This window comes from Carettochelys insculpta, chromosome 12 (genome assembly GCF_033958435.1).
Source record: "Carettochelys insculpta isolate YL-2023 chromosome 12, ASM3395843v1, whole genome shotgun sequence".
NCBI classification, from domain to species: domain Eukaryota; kingdom Metazoa; phylum Chordata; order Testudines; family Carettochelyidae; genus Carettochelys; species Carettochelys insculpta.
Window position 1 is genome coordinate 32,996,248 of NC_134148.1, and position 26,740 is coordinate 33,022,987.

A 26,740-nucleotide genomic window follows, 5' to 3' on the forward strand; every position below is an offset into this window, starting at 1 on the left:
TGATAGTCCAATGGTTATCATGCTTTCCTCTGACCCCCAAGTTAAATTCCCTGCTCTGCCACAGACTTCCTGTATAACCTTGGGTGAGTCACTCAATCTCTCTGTGCCTCAGTTCCCTGTTTATACAATTGGAGCAATAGCACTGCCCCACCTCTCCGGATGAGGTGAAGATAAAACAATTGAAAGATTGTGAGGACCTCAGATTGTGACAGGTCCTACTGATGCTGCCAAGCGTATAGTATAGTATAGCATATTATAGTAATTACCAGGCTTATAGTGTTTGTGCCAGCTGAGCATGTGGTCTGATCCTTTGGATACACTTTTAGGAAGACATTGCCACAAAGGGTATGGAGAGGGATGAGGAAGAGTTGGGTCCATGGTCCTATCAGCTCACTCCCATCAAGCCGGCAGCACCAAGGGAGTACAGAAGCATTCTGGTCTGGAAACGTGTGTGTGTGGTTTGGAAACTTATTCTCTGTGACTCCTCATGCCAGTGACTGGAACGTTGGTTTTCATCATATAAGTTTGTCAGTTGAACTTAGTCATTTGAAGGTTTGAGAAAGGCAAACCCAAGCTCCCAGTAAAGCTATGCATGCAGCTAATGCAAAATTCAAAGTAAATCAGTAATGGAAAGGTTGTTTGTAGGAACCGTCATTTTTCATTATTCACCCAGCAAGGCATAACCCTCATTCTGTGCGCCCCTGGAGCACAAAGGGCACCTTGCTACAGATCATATGCTCTTCCTACTCCACTCTCTATACACCACACCCCGTTTATCTGTGTGTTTGAGGAATTCCTGTTCCAGAATCCTTCACCTAACAGTCTCACATATCCTTATGCTGGGACCTTCTTCATCTGGGACCAGTGCATGTGGGAGCAGAACAGGCATTGCTCTCGGGGGGGCCTCCATGGATCCAGAAGGTGGATTTCTTTTCTTTCCTTTGAGCACACTGACATCTAGTGGTAGTGGGCAAGAAAGATTTGCTTTCTGGTTGAATATATTTCCCACTTTCACTTTTTCAAAGCAAACACTTCTGTGCTCTCTAATATCTCCTACTTATCATGACCACCATCCTGCACCATCTTGGTCAGTATGAATTTTGTCACTGACATCATACCTACACCCAAACCTGTCCTACACCCACCCCTGCTTACTCAAATCAAAATATATTGGCCAAATCCTTAGTTAATGCTTTGAAGTCAATGGAGCTGTGCGGAGTTACACCAGCTGAGGAGATGGCCCTATGTAACTGTCAAGACATGTATTTGTCATGTATGTGATTTAGTTTTTCCTTTTTGGTCTTTCTGGTTTGAAAGTCCTTTGGGGAAGGGACTGTGTCCTCCTTTGCATTCATATAGCATGGAGAATGTATTGGACACTAACAAAAAATAAACAATTAAAATGGTAGTGATGGGGCAGCATGCCGGACCCCTGCCTCTTCCACAAACCCAGACAGCTCTGAAATCTTCTTGCTTGTAAACACTGTGTAGTTTATTTTAGTGTTTTAATCCCTGCATGCCTAGCCATGTCTCCACACCTCTTCATGCTGGATCTCCAACTTTCTAACTCCTTCTGCAAATGGTAGGGAGAGAAGGTGATTCTACATACAGGAATCTTTAGTCGGGCTCTCCTAGCTTTCTGGTTCGATGGTTGATTGGTTTCTCTCTCCCCCTCAGGCTCCCCCATGCCAGCACTACTTCCTGTGCCCTTTTGCACAGCTTCCCAGTTAATAGCTGATTTGGCCATTGATTCAATCAGGTACTTTGCTGTCCAATTTGGCTTTTTCTAGGGGGACCTAATGAGTACAAACAGTGACTAGGGTACTGGCTGAAGTGCTAACCCTCAATGTCCTGTCAAAAGGACCATATCCACATGTTTAAATGGAAATTCATGCCCTTGACTTGTAGGTTGTAGGTAGTCCGTCATGTCAGACAATGACGTCTTGAGCTTGCACAGGCTCATTGGTCATGGACTCGCATGTGGCTGAGGAGGCCAAGCTTTGAACAGCATGGGTGTTCACAGTGGGGGGGCAAGGGAATTGTCCTGGCTCTGTTGGTATGGCTGCTGCTGTTGCTTTCTTCCTCTCATGAGCATCAATGAGGTGTACACATTGCTTCTCTTCAGCTGTCATACGCGTGTCATATGAAAGCATGCCAGCCTGTTCGGTCTTTTGCTTGCTGCTCCAGCTGATCTGGTTTGAAACCAGAATGAGCAATGTGGGCCTTCATGCAGTCTTATATCTCTTGCAAGGCCTACCTTGATTCCTTTTGCCCTGGGAGAGTTCACCGTAAAGGAGTTGCTTAGGGATTCTTGACTCCTCCATTCGTATGACGTGCCCTGTCCAGCAAAGCTGGGCTTTCGGAATCATGGCTTTGATGCTCGTGGTTCCTGCTCTGTCCAGGACTTCCAGGTTCATAACTCTGTCCTGCCATCAGATGTTCAGTATTGACCTCAGGCTGCGTGTGTGGAAGCGCTCCAGCAGTTTTACCTTCTTCTGGAAATGCAGTCCAGAAAATGAAGACAGAATCCATGGAATGGGACTTGCCATCAAGACATCACTTCTGCATCAGCTTCCTGACCTACCAACTTGCATCACTGAGCATCTGATCAAGCTCTGCTTCCCCCTCAACACCTCTCACCACGTTACAGACATCAGCGCTTATGCCCCCACACTGACTAGCAACGACGAAGCAAAAGAAAGTTTCTGTGAGGATCTTGACCAACTTGCGAAAGCAACTGCTCCTTGTGACAAGCTTCTCCTGTTGGGTGGCTTCAATGCCAGGGTTGGCAAGGACTGTAGGACCTGGAAAGGGGTGCTAGGGCATCATGGTGTTAGTAACATGAATGCCAATGGCTGCCTTCTGCTGAGCTTGTGTGCAGAAAGTGACCTGATGATTACCAACACTCTCTTCAGGCAAGCCAATAAATACAAGGCCTTATAGGTACTATAACATAAATTACTCACATAATGCCAAATAGATGTAGGCAATCCCATCATACTATGCCCTCCACACATTTATCAAGCTCAGTCTTGAATCCAGTTAGGTGTTTGGCTGCTGCGCCTCCCCTGGCTCTTTGTAGAAGGCTGATTCTGAACTTCACTCCTCTGATGGAGGAATCAAAAGAGTTATTGGTCTGGCCTACCCAAACATATGACAAAACCCTGGGCAGATCAAAAGCTGTTTGGTAGCACAAAGATTTCCTTCAGGTGGCAATAAAACAGAGCGTCATTTGGGTCTGGGCTTGGAAAGTAAAAAGCCCTGAAGAGTAAATCCCCCCCGCCACAACCTTGTTTGTTTATTTGTTTGTAAATTGCTAGCAGGGCACAATTGTTGTATGTTAACTCTCGTAATGAAAAATTATATTGGATATGGCCCAGGACAGAGAGAGAGAGAGAGTATGTGTGATATTATGGCAATTTCAATTATGTGTGTGCATGCATATGAGCCCATATACTGAATGTTCTCCCCCTTCAGCCCTCCTTGCATGTTGTTTTATCTTCTCAGCCCTGCCTTCCATCTGTACAGGCCAATGCTCTTCAGCAATTGCAAAAGAAAACAAGCTTCATTTCACATCTGCTCTAATCTGGCAAGTTTCTGCCACAGTTAATATAGTTGGTATTCCTTGGTAGCTGCTTCAGAGCTATTATCTCCCCACTCAGGAGCAGCTAGATATGGGATGGCCTGTGACAGTGTCTTGGTGAAGGGAATGGGAGCTTGACCTTGCAAAAAGCTGATTATTCAGCTGAGGTTCTGAATGTCCTCAGCTCCTGCTGACTTCAGTGAACATCAAGGGCAGTTGGCACCTTGCAGGACTGACCTGTGGGTAAGGATGACACTAGGCTTACATCTCTTTGGGGTGAAAGGCGCCACCAGATATGTCATTAATGGTTAGCCCAGTCGCTAATTCTCTCCTATTGCGGTAACTTACTCAGAAGCAGCTCAGCCTGTGATCCAGCACTGCCTGCATCACATCATGATATGACTTATGGGTCCATTTTCCCATCAGCCCTTGGCAGTGAGTTAAAACACCAGCAGATGCCATGCAGCTGCTTTATAACTTCTTTAAAGATGGATTTTCCGCAAACAAGCCACAGGGAAAAGGTTCTTTAAAGGCCTTGTAGAGTATATGCATCACAGGCTATTACTGAGCAAATGAAAAATCAGCTTCAATTTTGCTGTAACCTCTGAGATCTTTATGGAACAGAGGGCTTGATTAGTCTTCATGTAATTTTTGAACATTGATAATATCTGTTTGAGGCTTCTTTGAGAAACCTGTAACATTAATTTAGTGGAATAAAATGTCAAACAAGACTCTATTGCAAATGTTCAATTAAATTAAGGTGCTGCAGCTTTGCTCAAAGCCTTTCATTTGGTGCCTGCCCTGGTCTCATTAGTTTGGACAAGACCACTTAACTTACATAGTTCTGTTCATCTTCAAAGTGCTCCCTACTGATTAGTGAATAACTTTTCACCATGCCCTGAGAGATACTGTGGCAAGTAAGAATAGTGTCACCCGTCTAAGAAGTGGGTAGCCCATGTCAGAACCCTGCAGGCTGGCTCCCATGAGAGCAGAAATCAGCAATGAGGAGCCTGAGCATATTCTTAATGTTAATTGTTTTATTTACACTACACACAATAGTCCTTGAACAGAGAATGTCACAGACCACATGCTGGTAAATCCCTCTTTCGGAAATCTCAGTCCAACACCAATGTCTCATTCCCAGAAATATTAACAGAGAGGTATCTTTGTTAGTCTTTATCTTAACAAAACAAAACAGCAGCCATGTAGTACTTTAAAGGCTAACAAAATAATTTATTAGGTCATGAGCTTTAGTGAGGCAGACCCCCTCCTTCAGATCTGAAGATAGTGCTGTACTGGAATAGTGCTGAAAGTGAATTGGCATGATAATTATATAACAGCGAGAGAAACAAAATATTTCATTCCTAGGAAGTAATTCTACTTGAAGAATTGACACTAGTTAGGCAAGTAGAAAACTTGTGGCTGTTTGCAACAGCTCCCCTGGAAAGAAACTTCATCACAGCACTGACAGCTATGTTGCATTTATTATGGAAAGGTACAATGTTTACACACAAGGAAAACAATTGGGGAAACAGTGTCTAACAGTGCAACCTGGGGAGTCCTTCCATATTAATCACAGATGGGGAAAAGAAGGCACAGAGGTGTTAGCCAAGAGCAGTGAGAGAAGCAGTGGCAGGGATGGGGCTGGAAATTAGGTTGTTGTGCATTCCAGGCAGTTGTGGGCAACCTGTGATCTATTAACCACATATAGCCCACAGAGGCTCCACCTGCAGCCCATGGACCCCGGGGCTGGCCCCTTCCCACACACATCTCTCTCACACTAGGGCACTGGAGTGTCTCAATTCCTTGCTCCTCCCTCTCCCTCCCAGAACCTTTGGAGTGCACAAATTGCCTGATTCACACTCCATCTCTATTTTCCGCCCCTCCCTCCCAGAGCTGGAACACTGCAAATCAGCTGTTTGTGGCATTCCAGCTCTGTGAGGGTGGGGCAGCAGCAGGGACCAAGTGTGAATCAGGCAATTTGTGCACTCCAGAAGAGCTGGGAGAGAGGGAGACGAGCAAGTAAGTGTGAGGCTCTGGTGCCCCAGTGCACAAGCGGTGCATCGGGGGTGGGGGAGCTGTGAGGCCACAAGTGGAACCCCAATGGGCCACCAGCTGCTGCAACCCACTGAGGTGAAGGAGGGCCACTCATGCAGCCCACCCACTATTGATGCTTACTCATCCCTGGGTTCAAGGCCTCATGCATAGCTTAATAGATCCGATGGCCTCTGATAAAGGATATTTTTATTTACTCTTGGCCAAGGGATGGGAGAAAGATGTGGGGCAAGAGGCTCAGTCCAGGGACAGAGAGTGAGATTTCCATTGCTGTTGAGTGATACCTTCACCAGGTGATCTTGCAGCAGCATTGGTAGGAGTGGTATCTAATCGTTCTTGTCTGAAGGGGTGGATTGGTCTGATGTGTGGACTCTGAGAAGTGAAGCAAGTGCAGGGAATCCACTCATGTGCCAAAAAATGTTTTTGTGCCTTAAGGCATGTGTGATTGTACACCACCAGTGGAAACAAATAAACAGAACTAGCTGTGGATACCTCTGCTAATCAGCTGGGTAGCATCTGAATGTCTTTTAAGTAGCTGCACAATCACAAGTTTACAGGGAGCACATCTACCAAAAAAACCCTCTCGTTCTTGCATTCACACACCCTTAGGAACAACCGCAGACATCACCTTTGCCACTCTGTGTCGCCACGTCATTTACACATTCTGAGATTATTGGAACGGTCACTTTCTGCTTTGGCTTACTCACTGCTGCTTGGGGCGGGGCTTCTTTTCCTGCCCTGCAGGTTTGCTAAGATGAAACTCAAATATGTGACGTTTGAGGACATGCTGTTTGAGGAATGCTATTTTGAAGATGTGACATCCACCGAGACCTTCTTCAAAAACTGCACCATTTTGTCCACTGTTTTCTATAACACTGGTAAGAGGCATCCTGGCTTGGTATAGTCTGTGGAATGATGCACAAGTCTAATTTGTGGTGAGCAGTTTGTAGTGGTGTTATAGAAATGTCTGTGTGGCGATGTGACAGTAATCAGGCAATAAGAAGAGGGTACTTGAACAGGAGACCAATTCTGTTGTTAGCTCTTTGACTATGGTGAACTTCTGTGGAACAGGTCTACGTACTACACTTGCCACAAAAATTTAAGGTCAGCTAGGATTTTCCCATCTTTCAGGACTTGAGTTTACTATTCCATGAAGATAGATGTGCCCAAGTCACAAAATTTGTACTGAGATCAGAATTTTGCCAGAGGTTAAGACTGCTCCCATCTGCAAGGGCAGTTTCATCTCATCTTTAGCTCCAGCTAGCACTCAGAAGCCAATCAGACAGCTGCATTCCTACTCTTCCTTAATTACACTTCTTATGGTGTTATTGCCCATTAAGGCAGAGATCCAGAAAAAATGAATTCAGATCCTGGCAAGTTAAAGTAGCAGAGGAATTGGATTTTAAACAATTTTGGCTTACAATTGTCATTTTCCAGTCCATATTGAGCTTCTGATTTGGGATCTCAATCAGCTTAACTAATTTAATTAATTAATTTACGAATTTAGAAAGAACTTTTCACTTTCCCTTTAATCGAAAATAAGCCACTGAATGATGAAAATTGCACCCTATAGCACCAGCTCTTTGGCTATTGCTCATCATTGCTTGAAATGCCTAGCAATTAGTACTAAATTATGGCTGCTCTAGCATGGGTGCATTAAAAGGGTAGTCTTCTTCTCTTTAGTGCAGAAGGTGGGCATAACTCTGTAGCCAGCATTCCTCAAGCACTGGAGGGTAGGGAGATGATAGACATGCTGACAACATCCAAGAAACTGAAGGAGGCTTCATAAAACAATTTAGATGTATATGCATGGCCTCGTTCCCTGAATATCAGCTAATGCAAGGGCGTGCACAGGTTTATGCCTTTTCTACAAGGCTGTGTCTACACTTGCATTCCTCTTTCGAAAGACGCATGCAAATGAGGCAAATCAAAAATGCAAATGAAGTGCAGATTTACATATCTGGTGCCTCATTTGCATATTCTTCTTTCAAAAAAAGAAAAGCAGTGTAGCTGCGTAGATGTTGCTCTTCCAAAAGTAAGTCCCATCTTCAAAAGAACCCTTCTTCCCACAAAATAGCATCTACACTGCTTTTCTTCTTTTGAAAGAAGAATATGCAAATGAGGAACCAGCGATGTAAATCTGCACATCATTTGCATTTTCGATTCTCTCATTTGCATGCCTCTTTCAAAAGAGGATTGCAAGTGTAGATGCAGCAAGTGTCACATACAGTGGTCTTAGACCTAGTATCTCTGCTTCTGGCTACTCAGGTATAATGTCTCCAGCTACCTCCACTTAGCCAACGAGCACCTTTCCACTCCAGCGTGCTAAACTAAGCTCTGAGCATGCATCCTTCTTCTTAGCTGCCGCTGTTGTGATGATGAGTGTTCAGTCTCTGCCTCTCACTTTCCTCAGATCTTTATGAACACAAATTCATCGAGTGCAGGTTTATAAACAGCACCTTCCTGGACCAGAAGGAGGGATGTCACCTGGACTTCGAGCAGGAAAATGACTTTCTGATTTATCTCGTCAGTTTCCTGGGCAGTTTGTCTGTGCTGCCTGGCAACATCATCTCAGCGCTGCTCATGGACAAAATAGGAAGGATAAAGATGATTGGTGAGTGAGGGTGATGGTCAGGTGACATGTCAATGGCTGGCAGCAAGAATGACCCTGGGTATAATAAAGGGATACTGTGAATGCAAAGGTCTCTGTGCTTCTTTGCATCAAATGAAGAACAGTCAGGCTAAGAGGGTGTTAAATAAAGCAAAGGAGTTAATGGCTCAGTGGGTAGAGCACTAGACGAGGACTCAGGACACATGGGCCCTATTTCATAGATTCCTAAATTCTAAGGCCAGAAAGGACTATTGTGTTCATTTTGTTATCTAGTCAAGGTGTCAGCAACCAAAACAGCAAGAAGAGCCATTTTTTTAAATTCAGTAAAAAACAGCATCAATGCAAGTACTGATATCCATGAGCCTGAATTAAGGCTAATGAAGCATGAAAGTTGTCACTTTGTCCCTTGATCTTGTGCACAAATTTAATGCCCCTGTGTAAATGTGCCAGACTGTCTAATAACATCTTTACAATAAAGGGAGACCTTTAATAATGTAGACAATTGACAGCAAATTAATTGTGAGACTAGAGATGAGCTGGGTGATTTGAATGCAATATAAACCGCCATATCGCCACACCGAAACTTAAGCCACTTTTCAGTTTCAGATCACTCTTTCCATCCATCAATGCTCATGTTTACTTGCCTCTGCTCTTCCTGGGTCCAGCTGGAACCCTGCTAGACCATGCAAGAGAGCTTCTGTAAGCAGTCTCTGCAGGTTGAGACTATTGGCCACACCAGGTTCCTGGCCCCAAAGAGCAACTGGCAGCATCAATTGGAGGCTGAGCTGAATATTGTGGAGATGACAAAGCTCTAGGGAGCAAATCCATCATTTGAAGACTCATCCTATTAAAGCTTGCCCAGAGATGCCAAGAGAATGAAGCTGTCTCTCCTTACTTCCCTGGCAGGTGGCTCAATGCTGATTTCTGCAGTTTGCTGCTTCTTTCTATTCTTCGGTGTTAGCGAGTCTGTGATGATTGGCTTGCAGTGTCTGTTCTGCGGGGCCAGCATTGCTGCTTGGAATGCCCTGGATGTGATCACTGTGGAGCTTTATCCCACTAGCAAGAGGTAACTTGGCCCAAACTAGTTCTCCTCTTTGGTTTTTATTTTCTGACTTCAGGCACAGGCACTTTCACAGCCTAGAAAAGAATCATTGTGATGGAAAGCTGGCCAATAAAAAAAGTCTTGGAGGGTCCTGCTACTGCTGTGGCTCCATTTGACCAGCACCGGTGCTAGGAAGTAGAACTGGTCAATTAACTGAGTTTTTGGGTGTGCATCAGTTCTGAAAAGTTTAAAAGGAAAGGACAAAAGAAAAAAGATGACCCCCCCAATAGGGTCCCGATGCATCTAAAGATATTCAGAACTGTCTGTGAATTAAAGAAAACCCATTTGATCTCTGTTCTGGGAGTGTGGGGGTTGAAGGGTGGATTGGAAATGGGTTTCTTACACTTCTGGTAAATGCCCTACCCATTGAATTAAAGGTGATGTGGCGGTGTAGAGCATGGGGTGCAGGGTCTTCAATGAGAGGACAAAGTGGACAATTGCTCTGGGCCCCTTTGAAATACCACAGCAGCACTTTTCCAGCTGCTTACAGCTATTGGGGGTGGGGAGGGCAACACTGGAGTCTGGGTGGCTTGGTCCCGCCCCTTCCACTCTTGGCCCTGCCCTTTCCAGGACATGAAGAGGGGCACCCATCTCACTTTGCTGTGGCGCCTGCAGCAGCTGTCAGCACCAATGGGGGTGGCAGTACCTACACCATCTCCTCTTCCTATGGTTGTTTTATGAATGGCCAAAATTATCTGCGTCAAATTCACAGATTTTTTCCAGTTGATCCAAACTGCATTTTTCATTGAATAAACTGTTTTCCGAACAACTTTGACCAGCTCAATTCACAAGCTCTATGATACATGCAGTATAACTTGTGTGCCTGAATTTGTGCAGGCAAGTATAAAGTACACACAGGTAGCACTTGCATACAAAGACTCTGTTAATTGCATGCCTGTGATTAGGACAGGTTGGAAACTCTTTGGAAACAAGTTCTCCTGTCTCTTGTCACAGTGCACCTCTTCTGACTGCCTTAGCTTCCAGCTATGGCAGACACCCCATAAAGATATGGGTTTGGAAAATGAGGCACCATAGTAAGGTTTCAGGAACTGCTTTTGAGGGCATCTGATGAAATGAGTCTTTGCTCACGAAACCTCATGCTCAAAACTTTTCTGTTAGTCTATAAGGTGCCACTGGACGCTTCGTTGCTGTTACTTTTGAGAGAAGAGCCTGGCTACCTCAAGATAGCTACAAGTCTCTCCTGTCCTTTCTATTGATGACAGCTGTGAGGAAAGGGCTGGGACCTTGCTGCTCAGTGCATGGGTGAATTAGAGTGTGTGGGAGCTCTCTGTGTGACTGTCCCATGGCCACCCATGCTAACCAGCATTGGAGTGGCTTTGACAAGCTCTGCAGTAAGCTGTGTTCATAGCTTTATATTCATGACAAAAATTTATCTATGATGTGAACTCAGTGCTTAACTGGTAATGAAAAAGGTGCCAGAGCTCAAAAAAGTAGGTCTTAGCCTTCAGAAACCTTTTTAGTTTCATATGTGATGCATCAAGCCCAAAGATGCCGGGGCTATGGACTGCCAAGCCCAAGAGTGCAGATGTTATGAACTGCCAGGCTCAAAGGAACCAGGGCTATGAACTGCCAAGCCTAGCAGTGGTTGGGCTATGAACTGCAAATCCCAGGAGGTGCCTGGACTAGAATTGCCATGCTTTGCAATGCCAGGGTTATGAAATGTGAAGCACAGGGATGCCAGGACTATGAACTGCCAAGCCCAGAGGTGCTGGGGCTCAGCCAGGGCACAGGTTAAGCACTGCATGGACTCCAAAGGATGGTGGTGTGGAAATAAATAAGGGCTGCCAAATACATGCTGCTTCCTCCCCACCACAGAAAGCTCAGTGGCGCTCACTGAGTGTGGCTCCATTACCTCGCTAGAAGCATAGACTCTCCATATCAGGTCAGACTGTTGGTCTGCTCAGCCTGCCCTCCTGATGCCAGCAGCGTTCAGTATGTGATTTTTGAAAGGAAGTTGGATCAACCGTGACATGCACCTGAACAAACATTCAAACCTGTACTTGTAGGGATGGGGAAATTCCCCTGTTGACACTGGCAAGTGAAGAACATGTGCTTTGACCCAGGAGGTTTCATTGACTTCCATAGCTGAAATTAGGCTTTGTTAATAGCAAAATCATTATGACGCTGGATGCTGGCAGGACCCACTGGGTCCCCCTATAATTAGAATAAGAGCAAGGAGATATTCAAAAAGCCATGCAAAGACACAACCCTCCTTTAGAGATGGTGAAATGAACCAAATAACCCGCAGCCCAGTCTGACCTCTGAGCATCACTTTCTGCTCTTCTTCTCCTGCAGGTCAACAGCCTTTGGCATCCTCAACGGTCTCTGTAAGTTTGGAGCCATCTTGGGGAACTCTATCTTTGCCTCGTTTGTTGGGATAACCAAAGTGGTTCCCATCCTTCTGGCCTCCTCTGCACTGGTTGCAGGAGGCCTGTTAGCCTTGAGGCTACCAGAAACTCGCGAACAGGTCCTGATGTGAGCAGCTGAGCACTGAGGAAATGAAGAGGAGCTACAAAAAGAGCCATGGCTAGAAAAATCAAAATGTCCACTTCCCCTTTTCTGCTGATACCTCCAATATGGGGAGAGAGAAAGAAACAACCCGTAATTTAAAATCATTTAAGATCACTTCCCATCCATGATTGGCTCTTTGGAACCAGGGTACATACACGTGATAGAACTTTGCTCATTTGCTTTAGGTCCAACCCACACTGGGGAGTGAATGGGGCTCTGTTCTTCCCATGTATGCATAAGTGTAACAGTCACAAAATATGTGTGTGAGAAATCAAGGAGGAAGAACCTATTCAAACCCCTATGTCTCCTGGAGGAGTTGCAAGGAAACATCTGCATTTCCAAGTTGGTTCAGGCAATTAGCACAAGCTGTCCCTGCTTGCAAAAGTCCTGGAAGATAACTAACAAGCCAATTTTGCTGAGTTTATGTCGAGCTTTGGGGTCAAGATTTTCAGAAGTGACTAGTGATATGAAGTAGCTTGATTTTTAGAAGCCCAAGCTGAGACACCGTGAAGAGGCCTGATTTTCAGAGAAGTGTGCAGTGCATTCTGAAAATCAGGTCCCTTTGTATTATCTTTAGCTGGGCACCAAGTCACTAGTCATGGTTGTGACCTGGGATTTTTTTTATATTAAAAATATTAGCTATTCCTATTTCCAATTTCAAATCTCTATGTTGTTCTCATCAAGAATCTAAAATTAAACCAAAACCTAAAACTCAGCCCCACTAATCCAAGAAATCCAGAGCAATCCCCAGTAAGAGATGTCATTCTTGTCCAGTCAACAGTTCTTTAATGCTGTTGATTTTAGGATATTTCTATAATAGGGATTTTTTTTCTGTCTAGTTCTACTTAAAAGAAATTGGCATGATGTCGGGGATTCTGCAAACCAAATGTGTCTATATTAGCAGTGTAAATAAGGGACAAATTTTGTTTAAAATTTAAAGTAGGGTAACGGCTAGACTTTACCAGCATTTTAGCCATATTAGTTAAGGAAAATGGGATGTGAGTTTCCTATAGCTTTGGGTCTTACTGAAGCACTGTAAGCACAATTATTTATAGCCTTTTAATGTGGTATCTAGAGAGTGCACTTAGCAAACTTCCATTGTTAGTATGTTTATTTGTCTGTTAAGTGGGGTAAATTAAGTTTTATATCCTTTAAAGATCGTTCTTGGAATTGCTATACTCCTGACGATATGACTATGCCACTCAACTAACCACAAAGTGATACAGTAGAACCCCAGATTAACAAACCGGTTAATGACATACGTCATTTGGAACGAGAAATACGAAAACAGGCAACAGAGACCAAAAAAAGACAACTACTGAACATTATAGGACATTGTTAAATGTAAACTCCTAAAAAATAAGAGAAAGTTTAAAGAAAGATTTAACACGGTAAGGAAGCTGTTTCTGCGTGTGCCTCATTTTCATTAAGATGGTTAAAAACCTTGAAAGTACGATCCTAACATTTTGTTTCAGCCTCCTTTCACAAGATGAAAGGTTCAGTTTTAGACACTGGAAATTATAACCCTAACATTTTGTTCCAAGTTACAAACATTTCAGAGTTACGAACAGCCTCCTTTCACAAGATGTTTGTGACGCTGAGGATCTACTGTACACATTCAGTTGCATTTTTGGATATACTCATTTAGAAGCAAGAATGAAAAGCAAAAAAAAAAAAAAAAAGAAATCCTCCATTGCTCATGATGGATAGATAATGCTAATCAGACTGTTAGCACGCACAGAGGCTGGCTTGCATCTGACGGGAACTGATGAGTCATGCAGGGAATTTGTGTCACTATGACATTTTGTGACACGAAAAGGTCTTTGGTACTTTTGCCAGTGTCAGGTTTGATGGAGAAGTGGCACAGTGCAAAGGAAAATCAAAGTTCCCATTTGTTATTTGAAAAATCACTGGTTCACATTTGAATCTAAGCTGAAATTTGACAAAATTCACAGGGATTTACCTTTGACACAACAGGACAGCAGTGAACTGACTGATAATGTCACAGTTACCATGAAACAATGCATCTTACTGTATAGATACTATTGGAGATGTTCACTTACTTGTATAACAGATCCCTAAAAGCTCACCTACTGATTGGATTCTAGAATTATATGGATCACTTGGTCTTTCTTTCTCCTTTTTCCCCATTCACACACTGAGTTGAACTGGTCTTTCCAGGTCTTCCCTTTAATAACCTCCATAAGACATATTAATCAGCCCCTGGGTCCCCCTCCGCCTTTAAGTTTAGGACGAGGCCACTCTGCATTCCCTATACTTGGTGCTAAAGACTTCAAAGTCCAACTCCTCCACTGCACAGAGGCAGTTATATATAATCAGTAATTCACATTAATATTGTCCCCTGATAGCTGCTGGATTCATTCATGGCCCCCTTTTTTTTTCTCCAGCAGAAGTATATGCAGAGTCCATGTAAACTGGGGAAGAAAATTTTTCTATGACGCCTTGCCCATGACATTAAATCTCTATTGGATTTCACTCTTCTGTGGTCATCTCAAGCAGGGAAAGTGCAATAAGTAATTGTGAAACTTCTAGGTTATGGAGTTCTCAGATTTAGATTGAAGCTTATGAAGGTGATAAAATTATGAGCTGCTGTAACAATTCCTGGTGTCTTATGCCTCCTTTCTTCAATGTGTGGTAGCTTTGAACTCTTTTCTTCTAGTCTTAAAAAGGGCTAGGTCCAGCTTTCCTCATGCACATCACATATTCCCTCAGAAAGACTGAAGGTAATGCTGCTGTGTCTTTTTAAGTATGGCAACAGGACACAGGCATCCTCTTTACCCCTTCTCTGTTCCTAAGAACTGTGTCCTAGAAAGCCGTGGTCCCTAACAAAAACAATCTAATCCATTTCCACTGCTGGAGGTAGGTATATATGACAGCACTAATGAGATCACAGACTTCTTTGTGATTAAATACTTGGCAGTGTGGCCCACACCATTTGTCTCGGTGTGTCTGTGGAGAAAGGTTCATGGTCAGGCCTAGTATGTTGCCTCACTCTATGATGCAGAGCTCATCTCTATTTACAGATTGAACCTCTCTCATCCGGCAACATCTGTAAGCCAGCATGATGTTAATTAGCCAGAGGATGACTTATCATGGGTGTGGCCAAGTTACCCATAGTCCCATGAAGTTGTTTGCATCCACCAGTCCTGGCTGTCAGTGTTCTGTGCTGTTATTTAGCTCTAATTTACCCCAAATGTCTTCTAAGAGCCTAGTAAGCAGTGGAAATGTTGGTAATGTGCTAGACAGCAATGCCCTTTCTGGTATTTGCTATAGCGGAAGGTCATCTCCAGTATGTCCTGGGTGCTCTGGATCATCCACATAGTTCTGGTCTTAGGAAGCCTACCTGCGAGCTTCTATTTCACAGTGTATATGCTCCCCAAATCAATGTGCAGATTTCATAGACTGTAAGGCAAAAGGGGACCAGTATGATTCTCTAGTGTTACCACAGGCAATAGGGAATACAGGATAAAAGGGGAGCCTGCCACAAACTCCATGCTTTTCTGAGGATCTGCTAAAGGGCCTTCTTGGCACAGTTGGTGAGGCATGTACCCTACCTCCTGAACAGGGGAAGCAAAAGATGTAGCAAGCCCCTTCCGTGGATGACAATCTAGCAGTGTGTGCCTCAACTTTCCTTCCTGTAGTGTGGAGTTGATGACACTCACCAGTAATCAGGGAATAGGGAGTCTTGATTCTTTAGTGTATGTAAGCATGCTGAGGTCCTCTGGTGGGAAGTGCCAGTGCAGCGCAAAGATGTGTTATTCTGAACTCCTGGTTGTCCCATTCTAATATGGGGAATTACATTCTGCCTCCCTAAATTCCCTGGTGCTTTAATTGGATAGAATATTCTCCATCCTTTTCTTTACCTCAGCTGTGTAGAGCTTCCTCTTAGAGCTGACAAATTCAACCCCATTGTGGCCATTGTTCAGCACAGGTTGAGGTGATCTCCCTATGTAGGTACTGTCAACTGTAATTCTGGATCACCCTCTGAGACTTTAAAAAGGCAGTATCTGAAGCCACCATGATATTAATACTGAGATACAAGCCATAGATCCAAAAGTTGGAGCCAGATTGAAACTTCTTCCAAGTGCATGAGTGATCAGATCTGGGGATCCATTACAGAGATATGATGGAGCCAGATCTGAGCATAGGAGTTTATCTTGGGACAACAGCTTAGATTTTTGTTAACAGAATTTATTTTGGTGGCAAAAGGAGCCACTCACTTTCCCACTCAGGTCCTTTGACTTTCCAGAAGACACACAAGCCCCCATGGAATGGTGTGGCTGATGTGTAACAGAACACCATGCATCATGTGTACGGTAAAATCACTCTCTGTCATGCTCATTGTTGTATCAGCAAATGCCGCTTTTAGGGGGAAACAAACTGGGAAGTGTGAAAGAAACAAAACAGAACAACTTTACCCCCCAACTTCTTTGCTGTATGTTATTCTAGAGCAGTCTAAACTTGTATGTACTGTATGTTTCACTGTAAATAATATTCAGTGTGGTACATTTAATGAAATGTTTCATGTAGATGTTCTCTCAGCTGACTCTGTATGTGTGAAATGGCCAATTGCACTTCTTTGGTCTCTTTTCTTTCTTTTTAAATATTTTTTGATTTGCCCATGTCTGACTGTTACTGGAAAATGGAGCCATTGCAATGGACTTTGTTTTTGTTCTGTCACATTAAAAGCTGGAAGAAATAAAACAAATCTTGTTGCGTCCATGCTTCAGTGTGCAGCTTACCTTCTTCTACTGGTGCTGTAGCTGCTGACTTTTCACCTCAGAAATAACTGTCTTCATCTGATGTAGGACACCTGTATTCCCCCACCTTCTCCACCAATATCAACTTCATTAAGTCTCACCTTCTTCTACTAGGGCTGTAGCTGCTGACCTTTTACCTCATAAATAACTGTCTTCATTTGAGGTAGGATACCTATATTCCCCTGCCTTCCCTGCCCATCTCAACTTCATTGAGTCTCATTCCTACCAGTTTGGTCAGGCCTAATGTACTGTACAGAAAATCCTGTCACGTGGCAAGCAATTGATGGAAAGAGCCTCCAAAGCCAGCTAAATTGTGTCTTTTTGTGAGAAAAGACCTCATAACTGAACATTTTAGCAGGTACCACTGATCTAAACATAGATGTGGATGTGGAGTCATCTATTTTTCCATCTAAAATTAGGTGTAGAGATGGGGTTTAGGATATAGAGATTTCTAAATATGTAGCTGTGCTTGCAAATCAAGTGTCCAGGCACCTAAATGATTGATCAGGCTCAATGAAAGGCTTTCTGTGCAAAAGGGAAGCCAGTTTGTCACAGAGGAGGATACCATGATGTAGACAAACTAACACATAGTGTATATGTGTGCACAAACACTGCAGCCATAAACAAGTCTGATTATTAACCCTAGCGGCCCATAGAGCAATACCTGTCCTAAGGAGCTTACAACTGGCTTTGAAGAACATATGCTACATGGGACAGCAGTTATGCATAAGGAAGCATGGAGATATCATCCAGATGGATATCAGAGCAGGAAGCCTGAAGAATAAGTGGGGTTTAAGCACATATTAGAGATATATCTACTTCAGAGGATGGAGAGCAACACAAAGTTCAGGTCTGGACATGAAGTTCAGATGGTGGTGGGCCCAGGGTTTCACCTCAGCCATCTCTGATGTGGTGCTAATGAATTAAGTGTTGCTGAGAGATGCTACACTAAGTACTCAATTTCCTTATGAAGTGAATCAGAGAGACACTCCAAGGCAAAGAAATATGATACATTACAGCTGGAATTAATGAAACAAAGATGTAGCTCTGGCTCCACTGGGTCATTGGAAGTTCAGCGCAACTTCCCTCAGGTGAGATTCATGCAGGTCCCTTGGCATTCCTATGGACTGCAGTTCTATGAGGTGAACACCAAAGAGAGCATTTTGCTACATGAGCTGAACTAAGCTGGTCTCAGCTGGAAGGAACGTTTGGTATTTTCCACAATAGCTGTGCCTACAGGTAAGAGTTACAGAGTCAATATTTTACAAGCCCCTTATGTGTATTCTACATTTATACCAGGGAATGAGCTTTAGCAACCACCATGAAAAAGCATTTGCCTAGCAGAGGAGTGTCTTTAAATAAAGGCCAAAGAGATTTGCACTGGAAGCCTTGGAAATGCTTTAAAGTGTTCCCTACCATAGGCTATTTGACGTTCTGCTTAACAAAGAAATCTCAGTAAATAGAATAATCCCTCATTTGAATTTGCAGACATGTTCAACATGGGCTCTGTATTGATTGTTACCATCATAGGACCTTCTCCAGCTTCTCACTTAGGGGCTAAAAAGTGCCTATTTTAAAAACAGACTGAGATGCTCATTTGTCACCAAGAAATGAACTCAAGTTTCTCAAATGTTTTCACTGTGGTGTCTTGTCTATACTGTAACTGTTACAGAAGCTTTGGAGAAGGAAATAGCAGTGAAATTGAATCATTTTCACTATTAAAATCAGGGATAGGTCTAAACTATGCTCCTGAACTATGAGGTGGTTTGAAACTGGAAAATAAATCTGGACTGAGATTATTGAGAATTAGTTCCTTTTTTATTAGTGGCCTCCGATCCTAATACCTCTTTAATATGTGACTTCCAAAGTTGAGATCAATTTCCAAATTTTGCAATTCTGAGTTTTTCCTCTGTTTAAAAGTCTGGAAAGGGAGAACTATTGGCAAGAAGACTTGGCAATAGGAGATAGAGTCCTTGATTTTGAAGGTGTTGGATGACTATGGTAGCAGTCAAAACCCTTGCCATTAGAGCTGTTCAGAGGTCTATAGGAAATGAGTTTGTATTTCTCAATGCAGTTCCTAGTGAGCATGGAACAGGTGATTGTAACACAAAAGAGAATGATCAAGTGATTTGAAACAGGTGGACTTTTTCTGCCACCTTCTATACACTGGTGGATTTTCAGCCATGTAATAACACATTTACATAACAATCTTTACATTTTTAAAGCACAGCATAAACATCAACCAATTACTGCTCACATCCAAGAGTTTATGTTCAACTGGAGAACTGTTTATTCTGTGGCACCTGCTTGGCCTGTTATAGTAAATAAAGACCATATATATTTTTACACACATACACACCAGAGCTAAACTATTACAGACTTTCATTCCATTTTGTCTCTGCTGCTTTTCTTTCAAATTCTTCCCCACCTTTCCTCTGAAATATCTTTTAAGTGTCTTTGGAACCACTAGATGGCAGCACATACATGCAAAATAAAGATTTCTGCTGGCCCTCAAGGAAAGAGCAGAAAACAGTTTTCTTCCTATATGGATTGTGCCATGAGGGCTCCTTAAGTAACTGATAATTCCCTGGGCCACTTCCCCGTGGGCCTGCAGTGTCCTTGCCCTTATCATGGGCCCCATAACAGTCTGCTAGTATCTTGATAGGCCTCAGTCTCTCACCAGCTCTTCACATGGTACAGCTCTCCATGGTACAGCTTCACCTTCAGATCCTGTCCCTGGAGGACTCCCACCCCACTGAACTAGCTCTGGTCCTTCATATAGGGCCCTTCTGGCACCTGATTGGCCACTTCCTCCAGCCAACATTCTAGCCCCCCTTGGATGACTTCGCTGTGGTCACTGGGATGGGAAGTAGCAAGGCCGCGAGCCTCCAGCAGGGGCCATCAGGGCCCAGTCCGCCCCATCACAATAACAATATCATTTAACGTGGAAGAATGGAATTAGGAGGGACTACAAGTCTCAGAGAATAGTCCCTCCCCTATAAACTGAGATGGGTAACCTACTGGTGGAATTAGGATTACTGCCTCTATATAGCCTCTTGGACTAGGAGAAGACATGTTGTATGTTTATTTACAATTATTCTCTTTAACTGGTTCATCCCTTTCCTCTTCTGGTACCATTTGTAACTTGCTCTCAAAGTCCCATCTTGGCAGGATGAGTCTCACCACTCTTCCAACATCTACAAAACGGTACGTGTATGTACATGCACACAGAAGTTGGTTGTAGAAGGAAAATATGGGACTTGCGCCTCTACTAAGTGGTATAACAGAAGCAGGACTTGGCGGAGAAGGCCAGATCATGCCCTATGGATCTCCTCTTTCCTTGATTTTGTGTTGAAATTGCCAATGACAGCATGAGCTCCTAGAGCTCTCCCTTAAGGAGATGTTTGAAAGAATGCAGGAAATCTGATCAGGAGCTAACAATCACTGCAGGAGCCATATCTACCTTAGAAGCTGTATTGGCACTCTGTATTTACTATGATACATTTCTTGAGCGGTTTGGCAAAACATCAACAATAGGTTTATCCTACTGACATCCTCAAATTATTTAATTAACTGGCACACTCTTTACAACTCCTCTCAAGAATTAAAGAAGAATTAAATCTGGATTCATGTTTATAAGATTGCAGTTCGATTTTTTGATGTTCACATCCTATGTGCATGGTGCTCTACTTGTTTTATTCAAGTTAAAGGTGCTACTCAGGTAAAAAGCTTTGTTTATGTTGCCTGATAGGGAAAACAACACTTTTTTTTTTCTAGAGGTTTGATGGAAGCTAGTTTATCAGCTTGACAAGAACCAATGCTTACAAAAGCTTGTGGTTGAAAACATGACAAATGTCATCTGATTTCACTAACGATACTACAGGTACACTGAAACATATGTTTTCAGTGTATGTGCTGGTTAAACTACACTGTACAGTATGGTATTAAAATCTAGGAAATTCAGTGGTGCACCTGTGTACCACGAGGAATGTAGTGTTTGAAATGGAAGAAAGTGAAAGGAAAACTGTTCAGACTCCTGGGGAGTGTTTGGATTTCAGCTAATGGATGGGTAGGAAGGAATTGTTTGCAAACGGAACACTTGCTGGATTGCAGACTAGTTGTTGTCCCATCTTTTACCTGCTGGTTTTCTGACTGTAAGCTTCATTAATGACTGAGGCTCTATTTAAAAGTTTCTTTTAAGAAGGTGAAGTGGAATTCGTTTTCCGGCTTCTGCCCTGAGTGGATCAAAAAGATGTTAAAGCAGTTTGCAAAAATCAAACCAAAAGCCTGCTTCCTTTTTCCCTTGCCTTCCAGATTATTTGTGCTGTGTTATTAGAGTAGCAGAGTTGGATCAGTGCTTACTGCTACTAGCAGAAAGTTAGGAAAGGCCTTAGAAGTGATGGCCGCATTGTTGTACAAGATGATTGATCCCACAATTCCTATAATTTGTTCCGACTTAGAATGCTGTCCTGAGAGGCCCTGAGCATTTGCAGCTCTCTCTGAAATCAATTTTCAAGTGCACAGCACTGCTGAGGATCAGGGCCCTTTATATAATCCTTTCTAATCTTTTGAAGTATAGTAACCAGTATGGTGAAACGAGTTTTAAATTGGTTTCTGCCAGCTCTGAGTCATGTGTCTGGGGGTGGGGGGAAGGAGAGGATGTTCAAAATAAGTAATGTACATTTAGAAAAAGATTACATATACTTGTGTGTATTTCCTTCTTGCTGTATGGCGAGCAATCCTGGTACCTGAGTGGCAACCCCCTCCATCTGCAATGGCAACTTGTAAATGTTGGAAATAAAAACCTGCACAGCAGTGTCAGCTCCTGTATTGATCCCCTGTCTTTTCCAATCATTCCTCCTGGGGAGTCACAAACATATTTGGTGCCAGGCCCAGAAAAGGATAACTCAGCTGTGGATTTCACCAGGTGGCTGCTGTTCCTGAAGCAAAACTAAGGACAAACATGGTGTTGGATAGACGTTTTGGAACATATGTACAGAACAAACTCTTACAGAAGGTCTACACAATAAAGTTATTTCAAAATAACAGCCCTTATTTCAAAAGAACTATCTTAGCATCTACACAATGCAACCGCTATTTTGAAATAATTTTGAAATAGCGGTTGGCTTATGTCAAAATTGATAAACCTCATTTGATGAGGATGAGCACCTTTTTTGAAATAGCGAGTTCAAAATAGGTGCTGTTTAACCGGGGACTAGAGCCTATTTCGAAATAAGCCATTGTGTGTCCAATGGCTCTATTTCAAAAAAAAGCTTCATGAATATGCAGCACCTCATTAGCATAATGGCTGCTCTGCATGCTTCAAAAGTGCCGCTTTCTAAATGCATGCAGCCCATGTAGCCGGGGGCCTTTCCAAACAACTCCCTGATTCCTAAAGCTCCTTCTTCCCATTTGGTTTTGGCAAGAAGGGGCTTTCAAAGTCGTGAGTGACATGCCATAATGTTAATGAGGTGTTGCATATTCATGGAAGCCCCTCATTAGCATCTGCCAAAATCCCTCATTTCCATGCCCCTTCAGAAAGGAGGGGGCTAGTGTAGACGTGGCCTTACTATGTGGTAAAACATTCTTGTGTGGTAAAATTTCTGATGTCCAGGAGCGTAACAAGTCCAGAGACGCCCAGCCCCTTGGCCTAGGGCGGGCGGCAGCAAAAAAGGGCGTTAGAGCACCAGCCCGTACTCAGTTCGGGTGGTCAGCGGCTCACCGCTACAACACCATACAGGCCCCAGCCCTCAACCAAGGGCGGGGCCGCAGTTCACCAGAGTTGTATAGTTCTGGGCCCAGCCCTCAGTCCAGGGCAGGGCAGCAGTTCACAGGTAATAGTACAGTTCTAGGCCCGGCCCTCAGTCCAGGGCAGGGCAGCAGTCCCCAAGTACTAGCACAGTTCTGGGCCCAGCCCTCAGTTTGGGGCGGGGCAGCAACCCAAGGGTTTAAGTGCAGGCCCAGCCCTCAGTTTGGGGCGGGGCAGCAACCCAAGGGTTTAAGTGCAGGCCCAGCCCTCAGTTTGGGGCGGGGCAGCAACCCAAGGGTTTAAGTGCAGGCCCAGCACAGGCTGGCCCGGTCAAGGAGGGGGGTAGGGGGTCGGGGGTCGCAGGCCCTCCCACTCCACTGCGACGGGGCCTGGAGCCCTGGGGCGGGGGTCGCTCACACGCAACCCCGGCAGTGGGGATCCAGACCGCAACACACTGCCATTGGTTCGTGAGCGTCGTTCCCTGGGCCACTTCCTACCTCACCCTCTGCTGGCGGAAGGTCCCAGTCCATCTGGTCAAGGGGTCCCCCTAGGTCGGTCTCCTCCAGGTCATCCACCTTCGGGGGCTCCAGCCAGTCGTCCATAACAATGTCATTCGGGTAGTCGGGCGGCGGTAATATAGGAGACCCGAGGCGATCCTGGGCCTGAGTGCTGTAAGGATCCGCCGGGACTCTGGGGCAGCCCGCTCCTGGGGCCTCTTCCAAGGCGGGGGGTCTCCGCCGGCATGAAGGTCCTGGTAGGTCTGGGAAGTCCGGGTAGTCCCCTTGGGGCATATGGACCCGGGATTGCTTGGAGCCTCTGGGGGCTTGCTCCTCCGGCCTGGCTGGGCGGCAGCAAGCCCTCCCCTTTTGGTGCCGAGGAGCTCGTGCAGGCACGTCCTCCCTGCCCGGAGGCCCAGGCCCGAAAGGGTCCTGAGTCCCGCCTTTGGCTCTTCTAACCCTTGGCCCCGCCCTCTGAGGGGCGGGCCTCTGGTCTCCTGGCTCTGGCCCCGCCCACCAGGGCCTCTGCATAGTCTCCCCTGCCTCCGGGTCTGCAGGAGGCCATACTGACTCACTACAAGGAGTGACAGCAATTGCTCTTAGCAACCTGAATCAGAGCTGGTGTGAAATATGCAAAGCTACAGCCATGCAAAGTGAGTTCTATCTTTATTCTAGAATGCTCACAAAAGGACGTGCTCTCTTTTAACGATGGCCTACCAACACAGTTTAAGTTTTTGAAAAAGGACTCTTCGATAAGTGACGACAGTCAGGTTATATGTCAAACATGGGGAGCACAGTTTTCAGTGGCTCCTGGTGACTGTAATGACATTACTCAACATCTTGAAATAAAACAACACAAGAGCACTGAATGAACTAAATGTGCTCCTCCAAGTATTTTGGAATTTTTGGTTAAGCAAAACACAGAAGCTGATCAAATACATGCAAGTGAGGGACGGTTTGCTTACCATTCTGTGTGCCACGGACACGGTTTCAGATCTAGTGACTGTACCTCACAATTGATTAAAAAACATTTCCAACCCAAGTTTACGTCTGCACGTACAAAAATCTGAAGCAATAATTTGCAGCGTATTAGCTTCATTATTGACAGGAGAACTACAGTGTGATTTACAGAAGTGCTCAAAAGCTATTCCCTGTTCTTGTGGGCTGTTTTCTTCCAATTAGTGGGGTAACCACAAAGATTACTGAGTTTTCTTCTCTTCCATGTGAAACTTGTGATGTGCAGCGTGATTGATTGATTGAGATACATTATCTTACTGAAAAGCTTGTTGGGCTTTGTGCAAACAATGCCAATACACATTTTGATGGTGCTAAATATGCTGCAAAAAACAACATGTGGCAAAAACTGCAAGTCAAACTAAGGAAAGAGCTCTTTCGTTTGGGTGACTATCCATCCTTTTTTGCCTGGGACAGGTCCATATTTAAGGCAACTGTTTCGATTTTCTTTTTTTTTTAAATAAAAGCCAACTGTCCTGTATTTTCAGCTCTGGGCCTCCCCCTGCTGGGCAGTCATAGTCAGTGCAGCTGTAGCAGTCTCCTGTTTGCGATGAGCAGAATGCCAGGCAGGCTGTGGCTAGCAAGCGGTTCCATCAGGCAGGGCTGAGAGGCAGACACACACATGAAGCCAGCTGGGGGAGAGGCAACCTGGGTCTTCGGTGCTGGAGCTGCTGCCAGGGCTCCGCAACCTGGCTAGCTCCCAGCCCTGGGACTGCTGAGGTTCCCCTGGCCCTGGATGTGTCCCTGAGGCTGGAGCTGCTGGTGGGGCTCCCAGCCCCAGGGTGCAGGGGTTTCTCTGGGGCTGTAGCTGCTGGTGGGGCTCCATGCCCTGGCCAGCTCCCAGCCCCGGTGTTGCTGGGGTTTCCCCAGACCTGACAGGATCACCAGGGTTGAGCTGCTGGGCCTGGCTGGCTCCCAGCTCTAAGGTTCCGCCAACCCTGGCCAGATCCCTAGGGCTGCAAAAAAAAAAAAAAAAACAAAACAATGGGGGCTGCATGCAGCCCATGGGCCACATGTTTGACATGCTTGCTGTAAGCTGTGAGCTGTAAGCTTGGACAGCCACTCAGCCAAGATTTAAATGTTGCCCAGCTAATTAACTTAGCACCCGCATCTGGCAAAATGTGTTTCTACTGGTGGTACGCATCCACGTATACCTCAGTACATTTTTTTTTATTCTGCACGTGGATGGAAAAAATTAACGGGAATGTTGCAAACCAGTATGTTAGATACACAAGAGTGTGATGGCTACAGGTTTAACTGAGGCCCGTCTACGTTACACAGTGGATCGATTCTGCAGCAATCCTTCCACTGGCTGTTGATTTATCACATCTGCTGGAGATGCAATAAATTGATCTCCAAGCTTGCTTCCATCGACCTTGGTACTCCACCAGGATGGGAAGCAAGGCCATCATTGATGGGAGAGCAGCACCTGATGACTTTAAGTCACACAAGACCCCCCCTAGTGAGTTTGTCAACTTCAGCTATGCTATTTGCATAACTGAAGTAGATCCATATTGCTGGTAAGTGTAGACAAGGCCACAGATAGCTTTGGGCCCAATATTTAAATCTTGTCACAAAAAAGGTCTTTTTGAAAAAAAATTAAACAATATATATTGAAATTCGTTTTTAAAATAATTTACATGATTTCCTTTATGCAGGATTTTTATTCAAACAGGATCCAATCCTACATCCACTGAAAGAAAAAGAAAATATATTTCTATTAGCTTTAATCGTCTTTGCATCAGGTCCACCTTCCACATCTTTTGTCCGAGGCTGTGGCCACACTACCCCTCCCTTTGAGAAGAGGCATGTTAATGAGGCAGTTTGGAATATGCAAAGGAGGCGCTGACATGAATATGCAGCACTTTATTAACAACATAATGGCGGCGGCACGCAATTCAGAAGTGCCCCTTTCAGGACACACGCCACCCGTGTAGACAGGGGCTTTTCAAAAGGCCCCCTTGATTTCGAAAGCCCCTTCTTCCTAAAACCGAACAGGAAGAAGGAACTTTGAAAGTCAGGGGGCTCCCCCCATCTACACAGGCGGCGTGCGTCCTGAAAGCAGCACTTTTGGATTGCATGCAGCCACCATTATGCTAATGAGGTGATGCATATTCATGTCAGAACCTCATTAGCATCTTCCAAACTGCCTCATTAATATGCCTCTTCCAAAAGGGAGGGGTAGTGTGGCCACATCCCTAGTGTTGCAGCCCCCAAAAAGGGGATTAGGTTAGTTTCTGCAGTGATTCTAATGGGAAATTGGTAGAAACCAAAGTGAATCCAACAAGTCTGAGGGTGCATCTACACTTGCATTCCTCTTTCGAAAGAGGTACGCAAATGAGGGAAATCAAAAATGCACATGAGGTGCATATTTGCGTATCTGGCACCTCATTTGCATATTCTCATTTCAAAAGAGCTTCTGTCGAAAGAAGAAAACCACTGTAGACACTGTGCTTTCAAAAGTAAACCCCATCTTCGAAAGAATCCTTTTTCCCTTTATTTAATGGGAAGAAAGATTCTTTTGAAGATGGGGTTTACTTTTGAAAGAGAAGCATCTACATTGGTTTTCTTCTTTCAAAAGAATCTCTTTTGAAATAAGAATATGCAAATGACATGTCAGATATGCACATTTGTACCTAATTTGCATTTTATTTCCCTCATTTGCATACCTCTTTCAAAAGAGGAATGCAAGTGTAGACACAGCTGACAAAGCCCTGTAAAAGGCAAAGAGGAAACAATCACCAAGCATTGTGAAAAGTAAATTTGGTTTTAAAAATTCCTTGCAAAATTTAGTATGTAGTAGTAATTTAATAAAC

General features: G+C 44.3%; 1 protein-coding gene across 2 annotated transcripts in view; it reads left to right on the plus strand.

Annotated features, from left to right (window-relative positions):
- SV2B (synaptic vesicle glycoprotein 2B) overlaps positions 1-11,851 on the plus strand; it is a 40,658-nt gene extending 28,807 nt beyond the window's left edge. Inside the window, exons 9-12 of one of the 2 annotated variants that reach the window (XM_075006814.1) lie at positions 6,383-6,516; positions 8,052-8,252; positions 9,156-9,315; positions 11,668-11,851. In XM_075006814.1, the coding sequence (XP_074862915.1) occupies positions 6,383-6,516; positions 8,052-8,252; positions 9,156-9,315; positions 11,668-11,851 (679 nt within the window). The remainder of the gene's footprint in view (positions 1-6,382; positions 6,517-8,051; positions 8,253-9,155; positions 9,316-11,667) is intronic. The other variant, XM_075006815.1, reaches the window with a different exon arrangement.
- The last annotated feature ends 14,889 nt before the right edge of the window (positions 11,852-26,740 follow it).